The sequence below is a fragment of the Pezoporus wallicus genome, unplaced genomic scaffold (assembly GCF_028554395.1).
Source record: "Pezoporus wallicus isolate ANWC-B61680 ecotype Strahan unplaced genomic scaffold, APGP_CSIRO_Pwel_v1 contig_593, whole genome shotgun sequence".
Classification (NCBI taxonomy): Eukaryota; Metazoa; Chordata; class Aves; order Psittaciformes; family Psittacidae; genus Pezoporus; species Pezoporus wallicus.
Window position 1 is genome coordinate 355,041 of NW_026642342.1, and position 18,033 is coordinate 373,073.

The following is an 18,033-nucleotide window of genomic DNA, read 5'->3' on the forward strand; positions in this document are numbered from 1 at the left end:
TGTCAGCATTTAGCAATGGGCAGTATTTCAAATATTTAAACAGCCACGTCCCTTTCTGAGGAATTGCAAACATTAGGGCTTTTTACACCAGAACTGCTGCACAGAAGGGGAAGTGCTATTGAGCATCTGCCTGAGAATACTTCCCTTATTCATCCAAGTCAAGACACAGTTCTGGGGATCACTACCGTAATTTGTGAACAAAATGGTAGAGTCAGGGACCTAAGATAAATCGCAGACAAGACAGAAGATAACAATGCTTTATTTGTACATTTCAGCAACAGGAGAAATAATTGAAAGATGAAATTATCTGCTTTGTTGTAAAGTATAAAAACATTTAATTATAAATATTTAGCTAAAAAAGCATGATTTATAAAATATAATCTGTGAAGATATATATACACAGTTTAATTGTTTAGCAATTCTTTCACCTGACATTAAAGAGAGTTTTTTTCTATTTATTATTCCATGCTCACAGTTTAGTGCTCACAGTTTAAGAAGCAAAACAGACAAATTAAAACATAACTGGTGAGTTTCATTCTGGAAAGAAAAGAAGCACAAAGTGGGGCAATAGCAGAGGCAAAATTTGAGCAAACCCATGTTTCAAGAGAGGTCTCAGAGGGAACACAGCTCCCCTGACCTACAGTGTATGTATCCAGATGAGCAGTGGGCATTTTAACATTTGTGGACAAGTTTCCTGTGTTTGCAGAAGAAAATGGCTAATAGTACAGTGCAAGCCCTCTGATTTCAGTTCAGCTAAATGTGCTCACCTTGCTGCTCTGTCCTTCTTGAGCAGGGATTGCTCAATATGCTGGGCTGATGGTATGTCATGGCTCTAATAAAATCACAATGTCACCTTCATGATTCAGGATTTCCAAATAGAAAACCCCTTGTGCCATCCGATTGCATTGTCCAGCTGGCAATATCCCTTAAAAACACATACAGCTGCCTAAGGCTGGAAAATACAGTGAAGCCGTACAGTACACTAAATGTGATGGAATGTGAAAGAAGATACATGGTCAGGCAATTCAGTTTTCTATTCCTCATTTAAGAGAGAGCCAGCTTCCTCCCTTCAAAGTCTGGGGAATTCTTGCCTCTTATAGAAAGATTTGTAACTATGGCACTTCAGAGAAGAAAAACTGGAAGACTCTACAACATGCTGGGTGGCAGAAAAACTACAGGAAATGGTAACTAATTTGATCCATGTCCTAGTAACTATCTTTCTCTCTTCACAGTGTTTTCACAGTGCCTGTGGCACAGGGCTTTGAGAAAGAAAAGGGTGACAACACCCAACAGCAATACAAACATACAGGAAGTCAAGCTGTAATTTGTACACCCTGATTTACACAAGACCTCACTACTTGCCTGCAAGGAAGGAATTAATTAATATGGTGTTAAGAGAAAAAGAACGTATAGAAAAGAAGGAAAGAATAAAGTAGGTAAGCATGACACTCGTCAGTGCTCACCCATGATTTGCTACCTGCTGTGTCTGCTTCAGGGTGATGTACTCCTGACAGTTCAGAGCACAACAGCATGTACACAGCTCTTAGGATTCACATTGTTATGAATGCATAGTAACTGCAAGAACTGTGCCCTTATACTCAGGAGGATCTTCAGGAAAGGAAGGTTAGCAAAGCGGTAACAAGTTTTAGGCAGGATCCAAGCAGTTCTCTCCAGGTAGAGCCCTAATTTGGGAAACGTACCAAGTCACGTGCAATCTCAGAGTGCATATTGGCTGGCCGGTTACTGGATAAATGCAGACTTTAACTCCCTGAAAGCTGCTCGGCGGTGTTTCCTCTCTTCCTCTTCCTGCTTTCGCTCATCCTGCTCAGCTTTTATCTCTGCTTCAAACTTACTGGCTGAAGAGAGGGCTTGAACCTTTATGAGAAAGAGAAAATAAAAGCATATCAAGCCTTGCAGAGGGGGAGCCAGAGCCTAAACTACTCCCAGATGAGCAATGGAGAACTGTTTGCTGTGTCACCCAGTGCTCTGCCAGGGTGGCTCAAGTATTAATTACACTGCAATGCCTGGGTATTTACATGCAGTACCTGTTAGCTTGCTTGACTTGAACATCAAAAAAAGAAAGGTCGTTTACTAGTAAGTCACTAACAAGTGACCAAAACGATGCTCAGTACTGGGTCACACACATTCTTTCTGTAGGCAGGCAGCATAGCTTAAGTTGTGAGTGTACGGTGGGAGAAACTACTGCAGAAGACAGTTCTGAATGACAGCCAAATCTGAGAACATCATACTACACCATGGATAATCTGCAGATCAAAGAGACATTGTTTATTTGCTGGCTATTTTTCCAGCTTTCATCTCAGTACATCTGCTGGGCAAGAGCTGTGCTATGCTCTTGGGAAAAAAAAACTTGTATAAACAAGCAGGATTATTTTCTCTCCAAGAGAGCTTTCAAAAAGGGTGCTTTGTCAGATTTGAATGGTGCAAAGCTCTTTCTGCCAACCCCAGGACCCTGTAGAATAATTCTGATTCCAAAGGTTAGAGAGCTGCTCGAGAAAGAGATGTCTGAAACCTTATACTCCAAAACACTCCATTCACCACTGAACTCAGAGTGTTCTGGTTGAGGGAGGTTTTGCAAAATGGGAAACACTGTCCCTATTGCATTAGTTTCCAGGATACTTTTGTCTTTAAAAGCAGTCAGCCATCTTCTCCAATAGAGCTCACAGCCACAGAGACACAGGCTGGCCAGTCCCTGTGGCTGACCCTGCAAGACCCAAAGCAGAGGTAGTGAATTAAGCTGTTGTAGCATTGACAGATCTGCAGAAGGATATAGACAGAGTCCAACAAAATTTGAGGGGAAAAGCTATAGCTGAGGTTGGGGTGAGAAGAATGAAATATGCATCCTTTTAGCTAGGAAGTAACACTAGGCATATCTTCTATTCAAAAGCAAGGAGGCTCAGTGTCTCGGTGGCAGTTAAGGCCTGCATACAGAGCTTTTTCATGTTTCTCTGTGACGCACCATACCTTAGCTTCAAAGAAGTTCTTGGCTCCTTTGACTCCCTCAATGGAGACATCTATCTCCGAGAGCTTTGCAAGAGTCAACAGGCCGCTGTCCTCCTCGAGCTCCCCAGCTGCAGCTTTATGGAAAATCAGCAGGAACTAGCAATACAGACAGAAAACACTCAAGCTCTTCACTGAGGCTCGAACAAAACACAAACAGCACAATTGCAGCCCCACCTGCAGGGGGCTGGAATTTACATTTCTGAGCAAAGGAATCCAGGTCTATACAAACCAAGCAGTGCCATGGACCTTGTGCCCAGCTTTAGCTCACAGCCCTGTCAAACTAAAAGAGGTAGGATCAAATAAGAAAATAGGGTTTCCTGGTGAAGCACAGCTCCTACTGAGCCTGGGCTGCTACACAGCCAGAGGAAGGATGTCACCTGCTTGGTACAACCATGTGATAGGCTCAGATATACTTTGTTATGTCCCCACACCCTACTGATGTATTCACAAGCCCCTCATCAGCTTTCCCAGTCTTCTGGGGACTCAAATGATATCCCATAACATAGAAAGCAGGGCAAAAATGGCTCTGGCTCACAGCTGAACCCCAGGCTCCCTTTACAGCAGCACCAGTGCATTCCTGTGAGAGAGAACAGCAGCCTAAGCATGGGTATAGCATTGTGATGGAGTGGCTTGCACAACTGCACAGAGCAACTTGTTTAGAAACCTCTGTTCTGCACTGGACCACAGACATTTAAATCCAGAACCACTACAACAGAGTACATATTGGCACGTGAACTGCATTGGGAAACAAATGAAGAAAGCACACTTTATTTTACAGAAAGGATGCGAAAATCTGCCTGCTTAAAAATAAAGACCTCTGCACCACTTACTACCTGCTAACCGAGATCCAGGTTAAGACAGGGATGCTCTATGCATCATTTGTCCTGTAACTGCCAGCTCTTCTTAGCCACCCAAGGTGTCTCTGTCCTTGGAACAGTGTGGAAAGAACAGAGACTGGGACAAGTCACCAGGTTCAAAGGCAGCACAAAGCCACACTGCTTTAGTCCAGGGCAGAGGGCTGCATATATCACACTGGGCTGCCCATAAATCCTGAAACTGAACGGGAACATCAAACATGCCCCTCAGGCGGCCAGGCTGGGGACTTGGCCTCTTCTACAGAGCCTGAGCTGTCCCAGCAGAGGGCAGCAGAGTCCCAGCATCTGCTTGCCTGCTAGAATGATGCTGGAGAGGGTCTCTTCATCGGTAAGAGAAGGGGTGATGAGTTCACACTTCAACAGGGGAGATTTGGGTTAGATATAAAGAAGAAATTGTTCTCTGTGAGGGTGGTGAGGCACTGGAACAAGCTGCCCATGGAAGTGAATGCTCCATCCTTGGCAGTGTTCAAGTCCAGGTTGGATAGTGCTTGGAAAAACCTGGTCTAGCGCGAGATGTCCCTGAGCAAGGCAGGGGGGTGGAACTGGATGGTCTTAAGGCCCTTTCCAACCCAAACCATTCTGTGATTCGATGATTCCAAGTTGCTTGCAGAAGCTGGTGGAGATGCAAAGGCTTCCCATGGGGAAGGGTGTGGAGATGACAGAAACACTGGCTGCCTCTCACAGAAGCGGCATCACCAGGCTTTGCTTGCTGCCTCATAACCTGCGTGTGCTCAGCACAGAGCAGCCAGACAGTAGGCTGCGGCTGGGGAGGGAACTTTCCCACCCTCCAAACACATGGAAGAAATTAGATGATGCTCTGCTGAATGGGCAGAACACCCTGCTCAGAAAGAAACCAAATCCTGCCCAAGATATACTCTCCCTCTGCTCAGTTCCGCTGCGCTCAGGCTGGTTCCTCTCCTCCTCCAACACCAAGCAGGGGACACAGGGCTGGCAGCCAGGCTGGCATTAGTCATGGCTCCTCCTCACAGTTTCTGCTCCACCCTGCGAGTCCCACTTCCTGGCATTGGAAAAGAGCCGTGGAGGCAGCACAATCCTGAGGTCTGCTACAGCTGCTGCCCAAGGAGGAACTGGAAACACCCAGTCATGAGTACAACTGTGCATGAATCATCCTGAAACTAGAGGATAGCACAGCGATCCTCCAGGGGTGGAATATGGGCTGCCACAGCCACAAGATGTGGGCTGAGCTAAAGGAAACCAGGGACTGAATCACCTTTTGGGGCTTACACAGCATAACATCAGCCCCAAGCACCCAGCAAGGTGGACTATGTGGCATCATGCTGGTTTCCACAGGAGCAATCCTTACACCAGCACACCACCTGCAGCTCACCTCACCAGTTACTTGCCCCCAAGGCATCAGTCCTTGCCATCTTGAGACCACCAGCAATCTGCGTTCAGCTTCCATTCCCAGCCTGTCTGACACTCTTGCTAGGCCCAGGGCACATAACCTGCAGCTAAGCCTCAGAAAAAGGGCAATAGAGGAAAAACAAGTGAATAATGTTATCTTTAAAAGCTGTGCTCTCAAGGAGGAGAAGATGGCACACTTTGCATCACGTAACCCCATAAAAGAAGAGACATATCTGCTCACATCCTTCATGATCCATAATCTACCCTCCCATTGCCAGGCCTCAGAGCAATGCTGCAATTATGCAGCCCCACCAGGCTCCATGCTGGCCCCGGAGATATGAGGGAAGGCACAGGATTGACTGGCAGCAGCAGCCTTGCAACAGCTTGCCAGAAAAGCAGTGTCACCCGAGGCTGTGGTTTGCACTAGCCCTGCCAGCAAACACATAATGTGGGTGAGCATTTAAGCTGGTGTGGGCATGGTGGACATTGGGTGGATTTTTGAGGGTTCTAGACAACAGCCACAATTAGACATTACTATTATAACAATTAACTGGTTTCCTGTGGTCATGACAAAAGCAGGCAGGCAGAGGCATTTCCTCCACACACTGTACCTCTTTTTTTAAGCCTAAATTCCTTTGCTGCAATTGTGCAGTTAATTGTTGATGTATTGATGGATGCTCAAAGGTCAGTGGTACAAGGCAGCCTTCCCAATGGGGCCAGCAGTTTGTCAGCAGCAAGTCAGAGCCATACAAAGCCTGCTTCCCAGGCAACAGCTTACCTGGAATGAGAGGACATGACACTACTCAAAGCAGCAGCAAATGGCGACCTATTGCAAGTTAGAGGTCCTTAGCAATTCTCTGCCCAGGCCACAAGAAGCACGTCTTCAGGCAGGAATGTCAGGAGTTGTCATTCTCTGGAGAGGCAGACAGAAGCCCTCCAGCCCTTGAGTTCAACCCTGCTGAGTTCAGACACTCATTTAAACCAGGGTTTTTTCCTCGTGTTCTCTGAGCCCCAAGTCAGCTTCATCACCCTCCACATGCTTGCTTGTCACCACCAACAGGAAGAGTGGGACAGTGCTACAGGCTAGTTCAGGCCTCCTCACCCACTGTGAAACCTGCCTCCCTGACAGCCCTCTGCTCAAATACAGCAGCTGGACACAGCACATCTGCAATAAAGCAAGAAGCACCCTGCTCCTTGCGGAAGGAGTTCTGGGTACATGACAAAGCTGCTGTGTAATTTGTCGCTGGAGCTCTGCCAGCAATGCTCCCTCATTCTAACCATGAGCCGCTCAAGCTGGGGGTTGCTTGACCATCATTTTGTCTCTGGCAAGAAGCTACAACAGCACCAACTGTTGTAAAGCCAAGGGCTGGAAGCACAAGCAGACCATGCCAGCTGATGGGGGGCTGTGCTCCAAGGGGAAGAGGAGCTGCTCCCTCTGCTGCTGGTACCTTCCAGAGTTCTGAGGATAAAGGCACTTATTTTGCACAGTAGGGAGCCCCAGCAGCAAACCCAGAGGCTGTCTCCAGCTCTTCACCCAGGGTGAAGGGCAGCCCAGGAGGCACACAGAGCTTCTCCAGCCCACAGTGATTTGGCAATCGCAGTCTTACCTGGGGCCAAGGGAATGGTGCTCTTCCTGCCCCACTGGATTCTTCACTACCCCTAGTTCACCTCTGACCTGGCACATCTTCTCTGCCCAGAGGAGCTGCTGGCCTAGGGCTTTCACGGTATAAAGCGACAGGCTCTCATTTCCCAGATTTGCATGCCTTTCCCTGCTCTCTAAGGGCTGAGGCCTGTAACTCAACAGTCTTTGGCCTCTGTCTTGTACTGCTGCCCTCTTGCAGAGAAAGAAATGCAAGAAAACCCTTGGGGGGGGGGAAAGCAGGGAGAGACAAAGCATCAGCTCTGTAAGCTGCCCCTCACCCCAACCAGCCCAGCCAGATATAGGCTGTGGCTGCTCTTCCTTCCTCCCAGGCACTGCCAAATGCCTCAGAACCTCCAAAATGAACAATTCTATGTCCTGAGCTGCGGAGAGCTCTGCACCTTGTCTCACAACCAAACCACCACCATGAAGGAGGCATGGCACAACCCCACTGCTGCCATCCCCTGGGGCAGGACAGCGGCACAGCCCTCAGCCAGCACAGGACAAAAGCAGCACTGGCCCTCCTGCTACCTAAAGGGATGTTAGTTAATTTAGATGTCACGGTGTGACATATGCTTCTGAGACAGCAACTAAAGCCTAGGAAGATGCAGCAGGAGGTTTTGGCATCTGAACTCTCCCTTCCTGCTAAGGTAAGCTGGGTACCTGTGCGTGCATGCAGGTAACTGCTCAAACTCCCTCTCTGCCTGGCAGCAGTTCCTGGCCTGTTCATGCTGCTCCCAGTGGTCTTAGCCCAGTGGTGACAGACCTGTCCGCTGCGTGTCCCTGCTGAGCCAGCATCCAGCACTGAGCTGCTGAATCACCACACTTGTTCCTTGGTGCACAGAGGTGACCACCCCCCAGGAAGCTCCCCATGGCTGGTTACTGCCTGATGCAGAGGGATACAGTATAAACTGGATGAGGAATCCTCCAGTGCCACATGAAATCAGCTGCTCTGAGCAGAGCCCTTGCCCTGCACCTCAAATGAGGCCTGAGCCACTGTATCACAGGAGCCCAGCAGTGAGATCTTGTGACCGAAGGGATGTGCCACCTCCAGGTACAGCAAGGAGCTCTGTCAGCACTCCCAAGAAGCTGCAGCCCAGCTCATATGTGCTCACAAACCAAGCAGGGAGGTTGGAGAGCTTTGGCATCAGCTACCATGGGGAGATGGATGCTGACAGTGCTCGAGCTCCCCATAGCATGGGGAAGCTTTCCTGCTTCTCCACTGCACCCCACAGCTGGGGAAACAGTGGGAACAGTCAGAGTACAGACCTGGCTGCCTCCTCCCTCTACCCCACAGCCACATCCCTGTCTGCTCCTGCAGGTCACCCTCACCTCACAGAAGCTGAGCTTCCCATCAAAGTCTTCATCCACCTCCTTGATCATGTTCTTCAGCCCCAGGTGGGTCTGCGGGGCTCCCAGCTTTTCCATCATCAGCTTCAGCTCCATCAGGTCAATGTATCCATCCCGTCCTGAGTCATACCTACAGGGTACAAAGGCGAGGGGGTCAGCCCTCAAAATCCCCATCTCCATCTTCCCAGAAGAGGAACTATGCCCAGAGGATAAAGTCACAGAGTGGCTCAAAGCTCAGGGGAGGGGGGGAAGCTGCAGGACATGACCAGCACTGAGATATTTTAAGCTCAGGGATGTAGCTGACGGCTTTCAGAGCTGCCTCAGATAGAGAAGTGCTCAGGGGAGCTCAGACCAAACCACCCACACAGAAGGAGCACGGAGGAACTCAGCTTATCTCAGTGGGATTTCCATCTCGCCCACTTCTGTGCCCGGCACAAAGGTTACCTTGTACACAACTTTACACCACGCACCAGCACAGGGAGGCAAACACGTGCCCAAGCCAGCTCCTGCCAGGTCTGCTGCTCGATTTGAGGAGAAACGGGAAGCACAGACCAACCCAGCAGAAAGCAGATATATCTCTTTGTAGGCAAAACACAAAGAGCTGTTAAGATCTTTTCTCTACAAAACGGAAATGGTTTTGTACCACACGAGCGCCATGCTTCAGGGCAGCCATTTATCCAGTGTTCCCGGCAGAGAAGAACTGCGGTCCTGGGGAAGCACAGCAATCCCAGCCAGTGCTGCGGGCTGCATCACAGGGCCAGGCTGGTAGAGGAAGCCAGTGCCCGCCTCTAGGACACTAGGAGCAAGACTGAAGTGGGACCATGATCCCAGTGGAGCACAAAGGACTCCATGGACTCTTTACAGAAGGAGAGCACCCACGCAAGGAGCAGAGTGCTTTAGGGAATGGGGAGACAGAGACCTGCCACAGTCAGCCTGGGACCACACACCAATTCCCCCCTAACATCCACTGCATATAAGCATTCAGCCCACCCAGCAACCCATGCTTCACACTGCCAGGGCTATCACCGGGTTTCAAAGTCCAAAGGCTGAAGGGACGGGCGCTCTGCTATCAGCTCTCTCATCAACAACCCTCCCTCAGCCTGGGGTACAGCAGAGCTGGGGGTTCACATGGGAGGACAGGGCAGGGTCTGCCAAGCTGGGCTCAGCCCCTGCGCACATGTGCCACTGTTCCCTTGCCTCCACCTCAACCCTCAGAGTTAAATCCTTTGAAGCAGGAGCCAGTCAAACCCTCCAACCCATCATCTTTCATTGACTGTTAGCTCCCTTCCAAAGACATAAGGGCTGTAGCAGACCAAGACCTGCACGGTTGTGGTTACCCTGAAGAAAACCCTTTCCAGCTGAGAAACCTCACAGCCACAGAGGAAGTTGTGGCACAGGAAGGCAAGAACAAAGCTGCTGGCTCTGAGCTGCTTGGGCAGCACAAGGAAGGGCTGCAGCCAAAAGCTCTGCCCCTGCCTCCACAAGCCTGGGCAGAGGGTGCTTTCCCTCCCAAACTGAGGCAGCTTCTGCAGCTTTCCAGAGTCCCCCTACCTCTCTCTGTTTCTTTGTTTCCAAGGGTCCCAGGCCCAAGACACCCCAAACAGCAGGGACATCACCACCAGGCTAGAGGCAACCCCTGCTACCAATCTGCTTGCATGCTCTGCACCCTAACCCATGAGCCCACTAGGCCAGACACCTTTCTGGAACACTAGCAAAGAAACCTCTGTCGGAGCAGAAACCAGGTCACAAACCCAAGACGTCACAGGGAAGCAGCAAGTTCATCACAGTGATGCAGGCATCAGTTAATTAAGGCACATGTTCACAGCATCACCCAGCCCAGCTCTGAGACACACTTTCAAGACCTTACAGAAGCATGGTGAGTGCAATGTTTAATTGCCAATTTGTTTTTCCCTTAAGTTTGGGAGGAAGGGTGTGGAGCTGCTCCTCCAGAGCAAGGTGGTTGGGGCGGCAGTGCTTTTGATGAGATAAAGCAGCAAGAACAAAGTGGTAGGGAGGTACTTGGGCTTGGTTGTTTTGGCCCCAGCAAGCTCACTCTGCCCTTGGGCTGGGTGCAGAAGGATAATCCCAACCAAGGGCTACCCAAACAGGGTCAGAACACTGTCCATCCCCTCTCAGGAGCACTGGGTAATGGAGATGAAGGCAGAAGCCCTACAGTGCCTGCTATGCTCATCTCACCCTGATTCTAGTAGACACTACCCACAGGCAAACACCAGCCCTCGGTGCCTGCCCTGGTAAACGCACTGCCCCGAAAGGGTTAAGCATGGGGCACAGCTTCAGGGCTCATCATTCCCGCAGAGAGGCAGCACAAAGCCAGGATTGTGAGAAATGGGGACTTGCCATCGGCAGGCTGTGGTGGCAGGGCAGCACGCTGTACCAGCCCCACAATGGGTGTTGAGGAGCACACCCGCTGACACCGAGATGCACCCCAAAACCAGATTAACAGCGCCTTGCAGTGGGGAACAGCCAGAGGGACACTGAAGCCCCCCGGATGCTCGGCGCCATCCCCAACGGAGCAACAGCAGCACGCTGCAGACTGCTGCGTTCTCTCCCCACCCCCACCTCATCTCCGAAAACAGCCCAAGTATTTTAGGACCTGAGCAGAGCCACTCGGCTGCCACGGGCCACGCAGCCCGACTATTTAGGGAGAGGCATATTTATAGGGCATGTGAGATGGTGAAATTCATTCCCTCCAGCCCCTGCCGACACAGGCATCATGGGGCACAACGCAGACTGCAACTTGTTAGTCAGCCGATGCTCCTGGCACACCTCAGTCCTACCAAAACCCCCACTGTCTGCTTTCTGGGAGCTGCCCAATACCATTCACACCTGAGTCACTGCCCCCAGAGCAGCTCTGTTCTGGTGATGGGCACTGGTCAGCCCCCACAGGCAGCGTTGGAAGAGGGCACGAGGGCAAGTTTGGTCCCTAAGCGCATTGTAGAATCACTAGAATTGGAAGGACCTTAAAGCTCACCCAGTTCTAACCCCCTGACATGGGCAGGGACACCTTTCACCAGAGCAGGGTGCTCCAAGTCCCATCCAACCCAGCCTTGAACACTGCCAGGAATGGGGTAGCCACAGCTTCTCTGGGCACCCTGTGCCAGCACCTCAGCACCCTCACAGAGAAGAATTTCTTCCTAATACCTGACCCAAATCTGCCCTCTGTCAGTTTAAAGCCGTTCCCCCTTGTCCCATCACTACATGCCCACGTAAAAAGTCCCTCTCCATTCTGGGGAGCCATCACATCTTGTACTCCAGGAATGCTGCAGCAAGCGTATGGAGCACTTGGGTGCCTTGCCAGCCCTTCCCATCCCTGCTGTGACACTGGGGCTTTGCCTCCTTTGGGCTCAAAGCTCCCTGGGACATGAACAAAGCTTCATCCAGGTGACATGCAGGCATCATGGACAGAGAGGATCTTGTGCCAATAGGCAGAGACATCTTGCATCACAGGCGGGCAACTCCAGCACCAAGTCAGTGCCACGGCAGGTCCCCACCTGCAATGGCTGGAATGGGAATACAGGCTGGTGTGATATGGCTCCAGAGCACTGCCACCACAGCAGCGCTGTTGGCAGCACATGAGACATCAGCAGCAGCTGCCAAGATCTGCAGCAAGGATGCACCAAGATTCCCACCACTCTGGCTCGCTTCCATTTGGGCTGCTGAAGTGCTGAGAGAAGAAAGCAGGAGCAGACGTTGAAGGCAAGGAGGGAATACCTGCTCAGCAGACCTGCTTAAGAGCAAAGAAGTCTGTTATGCACTATTACAGCCCAAGTACAGTCATCATACTGGTGTTATACACAGCATAACTGGGGGGTTACACCACAGAAGAAAGAGGGACCAGGAGGAGAGGAGAAAGGAGATGCTGAGGACAGCACCACCTGTATTCACTGCAGTCACCTCCCAGCCATCTGAAAAACACCAAGGGAAATAAAAGGGTAGTTGAAGAGAATTCCCAAATCCCGAAGGATCAAAGAGCAGTTTCTAAACATTCATGCTTCTTGAGAAGGGCTGGAAAGAAAACCTGTCCTCCTTGTTCACATGTGCTGTATCTGAGCTTGCTCCACATGCTGTGGGCACCTGTACTTTGATCTGCAGTTTCTGCACGCTGCAGTGGCTTAACAGGCTTTGAAATAAAGCTGAAGTGGCAATAATCTTCACTTAAACATTTCAAAATCCTAAGCAATACTTCATTCCCTCTGAGCGTTGTGTTTCACCTTACATGGAGAGGGAGGTGCTGATGTCTTCTTCCTGGTATCCAGTGACAGGACCCATGGGAACGATTCAAAGCTGCCTCAGGGGAGGATCAGACTGGACACGAAGCACCACTTCTTTACCAAGGAGATGGTCAGACACTTGAACAGGCTTCCTAGGAGGGTGGTCAATGCCCCAAGCCTGTCAGCGTTTAAAAGACATCCGGGCAATGCCCTTAACACTCTAACTTTTGGGTCAGCCCTGACTCAGTACATGCAGTTGGACTTAATCACTGCAAGCCCCTTCCAACTGAGATATTCTATTGCCAAGAGCTTTGGAAACAATTCTTCCATAGCAGGCTGGAGGCAGGGACAGGCTCCTCAGCCACGTGCGGCCCTATCCTCCCCAGCCTGGGTAGCAGGAACTCTCCTTCTTTAGAAGGGACATGACAGTAAGATCAAAGTATCCTCCAGCAAGACCTGGGCAAGACCCTAAGGCACCACAGCATTCAGGGCCCGGGCTGGGTGGCCAAGTCCCTGTGGGGATGATGTGCCTGAGCACTGGGCTCCAGAGACAGCTGGTCACACTGGGAGCATGGCAGCGCTGAAGCAAGCAGGTCTGCTGCAGCACATTGGACACGTCCTTTGGTACAGGCTGAGTAGCTCCCAAAGAGCTCCAGGAGGGCAAGGGGACATCACAGCCTCTCCCACCAGCAAGGCACAAGGCGCTTCAAGATACGCAGGCAATGCATGGAATTCCCTAGATACAAAAGCAACAGCAAGGCTGGAATTTCTCCACTCCCTTGCACCCTGCAGATGAAGCCAGTGGCTGTTTTCCTCCCTCAGAAAGGTCATTCCTGCCTGGAACAGCCTCACAAGCCTGGCTTTCATACCCCACTCTGCCACTTATCTGGACAAGAGGGTACCAAGGGGAGCTGTGACACTGCAGAGCTCCAGAGGTGCAAGACTTGGTGAAGGGAGGTTATCATGGCTACCACAGTCCTCTCACACACAAGCAGCTAATTAGGTCACATAATTAGCCTGAGCTGCAGACTTGCTGGTCCCTCAGCCAAAAAAAGATACCCACCCCAAGAGATACCTGTACCCAGCACCCGCAACAGATACCTGTACCCCATCTCCAAGGGAATGGTGCCAAAATGGGGGGATGCTGCCAGGAGTCTTGGACAAGAGAAGTGAGCCAACCATGGCAGCAAGAGCAAGGAGCATCATTTCTACTTTGGAAGGATGCTCCTGGTGCAGCCAGCAACACAGAGCACCTGAATGAACCGCTGGATTTTGGGAAGCCCCATGTTCCAACAAGCCCTTTGCTTCCACCCTGGCACAGGGTGGTCACTGCCACCAGCTATACTGTGAAATGCCCTGGAAAACACCAGAGCAGCCACAATCACAAGCAAGTCCCTTTCTGGCTGGAGCACCCTGGCTCAGCCCATACTGTGCACAGGTCCCACAGGCTCATGTTTAGTCCAAGCTATAGATTTACAAGTCAGACTAAACTGATGAGAAACACTTTTGGGTGGGAAGTCGTACAGTGGAAAGCTGCATCCTGTGTAGTGAGAAGACACATGCCTGTCTGTCAAAAGCTTACTTTACCTTTAATAAGAAAGATCCTGGGTTGTGGTGGCCACAGCCAATAAGCCATACAGAGAATAAAAGCCTTAATCACATTAACTAAAGTTCTGATTGGCAGGAATTAAGGGGAATATTTCCTCTCCTCATAGAGCACATGGTGTGAGCTGACACTTGAAAAGAGGTCGCTGGCAGCAGATGGAGCAAAGACCAGACTCTCCACCACTGCAAATGGCAGGTGCCTGTAACAGAGGGAAAACCAGGACGGGCTTTTCCATCCGACTGTCCGGGGAGCAGCAGCCTTCTTTCCCTTTTGGCACAACCAGCCGGCGCTCAGCTGCGGTAGTCCTCACAGGGCATGCAATGTTTCCCAGTTACATTGACCATCTGATTAGCATTCAACTGCAAAGCCTAGGTTTCTCCACTTACAAGGCTGGCGTTTAATGAGCTCATTGTTGAAAAATTCGGCTGCAATTCAGCTCCTCCACTGTTTATTCCCCAAACCACCGCTGTTCCTTTCCTCATCTCTATTGAAGCAGTGCTGCTGCCCACTCCAGGCTCTCACACGCAGCTTCTGGCCACTGCAGCTGCCTGTATCTTTAGTCCTCCTGCCCCCACAGTGCCATGTCTCAGTGCTCCGCAGAGTAGGACCCCTTTAACCAACGTCAAAAGGGACACACAGGAGCAGGCAGAAGAGCAGCCTCACCCATCCCGCTTCTCTTCCCGCGCCCGGCTGCCGACAAAACACTGCCTGTGCAACAAAGAACTCCGGTGAGCTCGGAAGGCTCACTGCCTGGTCTCCTGCAGCAACAGCAACACCATATAGCATCAGGAGCACTTAACCAGGCTCTTGATCCTTGCAATGACCCCAGCCTCCAGGGTGCCCAGGGCAGCTTTCACATAGGAGAACAAAAACCGAACAAGCCCTGCTGCTATCACCTCTATAAGTGGAAATAGGTCTCTGCACCTTGCCATAAAAACCCATGTAAGTCCTCTGTGGTCCTGCCTCACGCTGGGCAGCAGCTCACCCCCAGCCCGGCAGCCATGCCTGCTTGACCCCTCTCCTTGGGGCTGGGAGAACATCGATCCTCAGGAGCACAGGGGTTTGCGTTGGTCAGGGAAGCCCGAGCACACATAAAGCCACCCATGCACGGTCCAGGACAGGGCTTGTAGAGAAAAGAGCAGAATCCCAGGAAGGGCCAAGCCCTCTCTGCATTGCCACCAGCAGCCCGACTCTAATACAAACCTTTCTGCCAGGAGAGGATCCCTATCCTAGCCCCCAGGAAGGGCAAAGCAAGAGGAAGCTGTACACAAGCTTTGTTTGGGAGCACAGGAGGGAACACCAAGTCTGGCAAATGGGACTGTGGAAGGAGCTCCAGCACTGCCAGGCAGAGCTAAAAGGGATGTTCAGGGTCACGGTTGTTTGAGGCAGATCCCCAGCACTGCTGCGAGGCCCCGGGACACAGCGTCCTCCAAACCCGCCACCACATGGGTGCCACCACAAACAGCCGCCGTCCCACACCCAGGTAGACCAGAGGCAACACTAAGTCGTGAGCTAAGCACAAGTCTCAGCTCCAGCCCCGAGTCCGGGGCAAACCCCACGAGCAACCTCTCCGCCCCCCCCCCCCCCCCCCCCCGAAAAAGCACAGGGATAACGTGGGGATCAGATGGCGCTGGTAACGCGCCGCAGCTTCTCCCAGCCCGACCGCAAACCGCGAAGAAATGCAAGTATCCAGCCAAGAGCAAGCAGACTCTCTCCAGATGTCCCCCCCGGGAAAAGCACTGGGAGGACCCGCGGGGAGAAGTCAGAGCCCCATACCCGAGGGCCGATCCCACGAGTCCGGCCAAGAGAGTTCTTTCCCGTCCCCGCTCCCGCCCCACTCACAGGCGGAACATGCGCTCCATGTCCTTGATCTGCCGGCGGCTTAACTCCTTGAACTCGGTGTAAACGTTGAACACCGCGGCCTGCCGGGGCTGCGCCGCCCCCTCGTTGATGTCCTGCCGCCGGCACAGCTTGGCGCTCAGCTCCGCGCCCGCGCTGGCCGTCAGGCAGCTCCGCTCCGCCTCGGCCCCGGCCGCCGCCTCGCCCTTGGCCGCTACCTCCTCGCCCTCCACCGCCACTCCGCTCTCCTCCAGCTGCAGCCGCCGCTGCAGCTTCTGCGCCAGCTCCTCCGAGGCCATAGCCCGCAGCCTTCTACCCGAACCGCGCCGCTCCTGCCGGGCCTGCCTGCCCCGACCCGCAACTTTATTCCCTCACTTGGAGGGAGCGGGGCGGGGCGGAGCGGGGCGGGACGAGGCCCGGACGGGGCGGGAACTTAAGGAGGCCCAGCGGCATCGTGTGGTGGTGGGTGCAGCGCGGTGTGGGGTGGCGGCGCTGCCGTCGGAGGTACCCACCACAGGTACACCCACCGTCGGGTTCAACCGCACAGGCTGTTACCCTCACGGGTACATTATCACACATACGCACAGGCTATCTCAACCACTTTCCCAGGCAGAGAGAGCCCCCACTGAGGTACAACTCCATGGTTACCTCTCCACGGGCAGGGTCCCCTGCACCCAACACCGGGCTGTGCGCTGGCTCACTGCTGCCGGCACCACCCCGCGCCGGTGGAAGCAGCCGGGCCCCGCCGGCTCCCCAGGCACAGCATAGCCTGCTCCGTGCCTGCATGGGTGGCAGAGGCCAGGCCCGCCCGCGGCGGGGCAGAGGGACCCCTTAAGTCCCGCCATGCGCCTCCCCTCTTATCTCCTTGGGCTAAAATTAACCCAGGACAAAGCCCAGCTCAGCGCTGGGCTGCCCCTCCTTGTACAGGCAGCACGGAAGACAAGGCAGACCTTTTCCACCACCCTGCTCCCCTTCCCGGCACAGTGCCCAGTACCATCCCCGCTGTCCCCAGGCCCTGGCAGGTCATATGCATGTCCCTCCCAGCACCCATCGTTCCTGTCCCGGCTGCTAGGTGGTTGGTGGCATCCCCCGGGATGGGATTATGGCCGTTATGAGACTGTTCAGGGTGGCTGCTGATGCGATTTACCCACCGGGGAGGAGGGGGAGAGGAAAGCAGTAGCGGAGACACGCAGCCTGTTATGGCTTCCATGTGCCCAAGCCTGTGTGCCATGGGGGACCTGTCCCGGTGGCTGTTATGTGGCTGCTTCACGCTGCAGGTGTGTAGTAAGCAGCTCTGACCCTACCATAGTGTGGTGACCTACAGCTAACACTCTTTGGCAAGCTCATTCCCAGGAAACCTCCTCAGAAAATAACTGCTGAGGCTGCTCAGAGGAACCCTGCCTGGTACCTGCTGCCTGGGCAGCTTGAGGCTGCTCCAACAGGGGCCGAGGTGGCCACAGGGTCACCAGACTGTCTGACACAGGAATGCCAGTGCAGGTGTACCACACCAGGACCACCTGAAAACAAGGGGTCAGAGTGACAGGAGCAGCATATGCTATGCTCACACTACTGTGCTTTCAGAAAATGCCATATCCATGGTGGAGAGATCCTCCTTCCACCCAAAGGACATTGAGAGGAGAGATGGGATCTGTGACAGGTCACTCACCACTGCAGCGACTCATAAGCTTTGGCCTGAGAGGTGTCTAGAGACATAACGAAGAAAAAGTAAGAAAAAGCACAACCAGGTTGCCACCTACTGGAAATAAATGTCTGGGGTATGAGATGGGTGGTAAAAAAAAAAAAAAAAAAAAGGAAAGGAACAATCATCTGAAAAGGGCAATCATTAGAGACAAGACACAGAAGTTTCAGTGAGATGTTTAAGGGAATGGCAACAACTACATAAGGCAACAAGATATAACATAAGGCAACAAGATATAAGCATATCAGAACATTGATAGGGAATATTACAGTGTAAAAAACTAACCAATGGCATTGGAAAGCGATTATTGAGGAATACAAGTGATGTGTCAGTTACGAAAGAAGACAGCAGAGGGCAGGTATATAGGAGTCTGTGCTAGAGAGGCTTGTTGCAGGGGTTGACCATTT

General features: G+C 52.2%; 1 protein-coding gene across 1 annotated transcript; it reads right to left on the minus strand.

Annotated features, from left to right (window-relative positions):
- Positions 1 to 239: 239 nt before the first annotated feature.
- On the minus strand, positions 240 to 16,265 carry EFHD1 (EF-hand domain family member D1). The gene is made up of 4 exons (XM_057429094.1): positions 15,931 to 16,265; positions 8,233 to 8,380; positions 2,983 to 3,117; positions 240 to 1,875 (listed from the first exon to the last, which is right to left on the minus strand). Exons 1-4 carry the CDS (start codon positions 16,224 to 16,226, stop codon positions 1,741 to 1,743), a joined length of 714 nt encoding a protein of 237 aa, XP_057285077.1. The 5' UTR covers positions 16,227 to 16,265; the 3' UTR covers positions 240 to 1,740.
- Between the last annotated feature and the right edge of the window lie 1,768 nt (positions 16,266 to 18,033).

What these genes read in the sequence shown, in the direction of transcription:
- EFHD1 (XM_057429094.1), bottom strand. Translation starts at nt 16,226, where the DNA reads ATGGCCTCGGAGGAGCTGGCGCAGAAGCTGCAGCGGCGGCTGCAGCTG. An exon ending in ATGGAGCGCATGTTCCGCCT is followed by an intron (nt 8,381 to 15,930) that starts GTGAGTGGGGCG and finishes TGTACCCTGTAG; the next exon opens with GTATGACTCAGGACGGGATG. An exon ending in GGAAGCTCAGCTTCTGTGAG is followed by an intron (nt 3,118 to 8,232) that starts GTGAGGGTGACC and finishes CTGTATTGCTAG; the next exon opens with TTCCTGCTGATTTTCCATAA.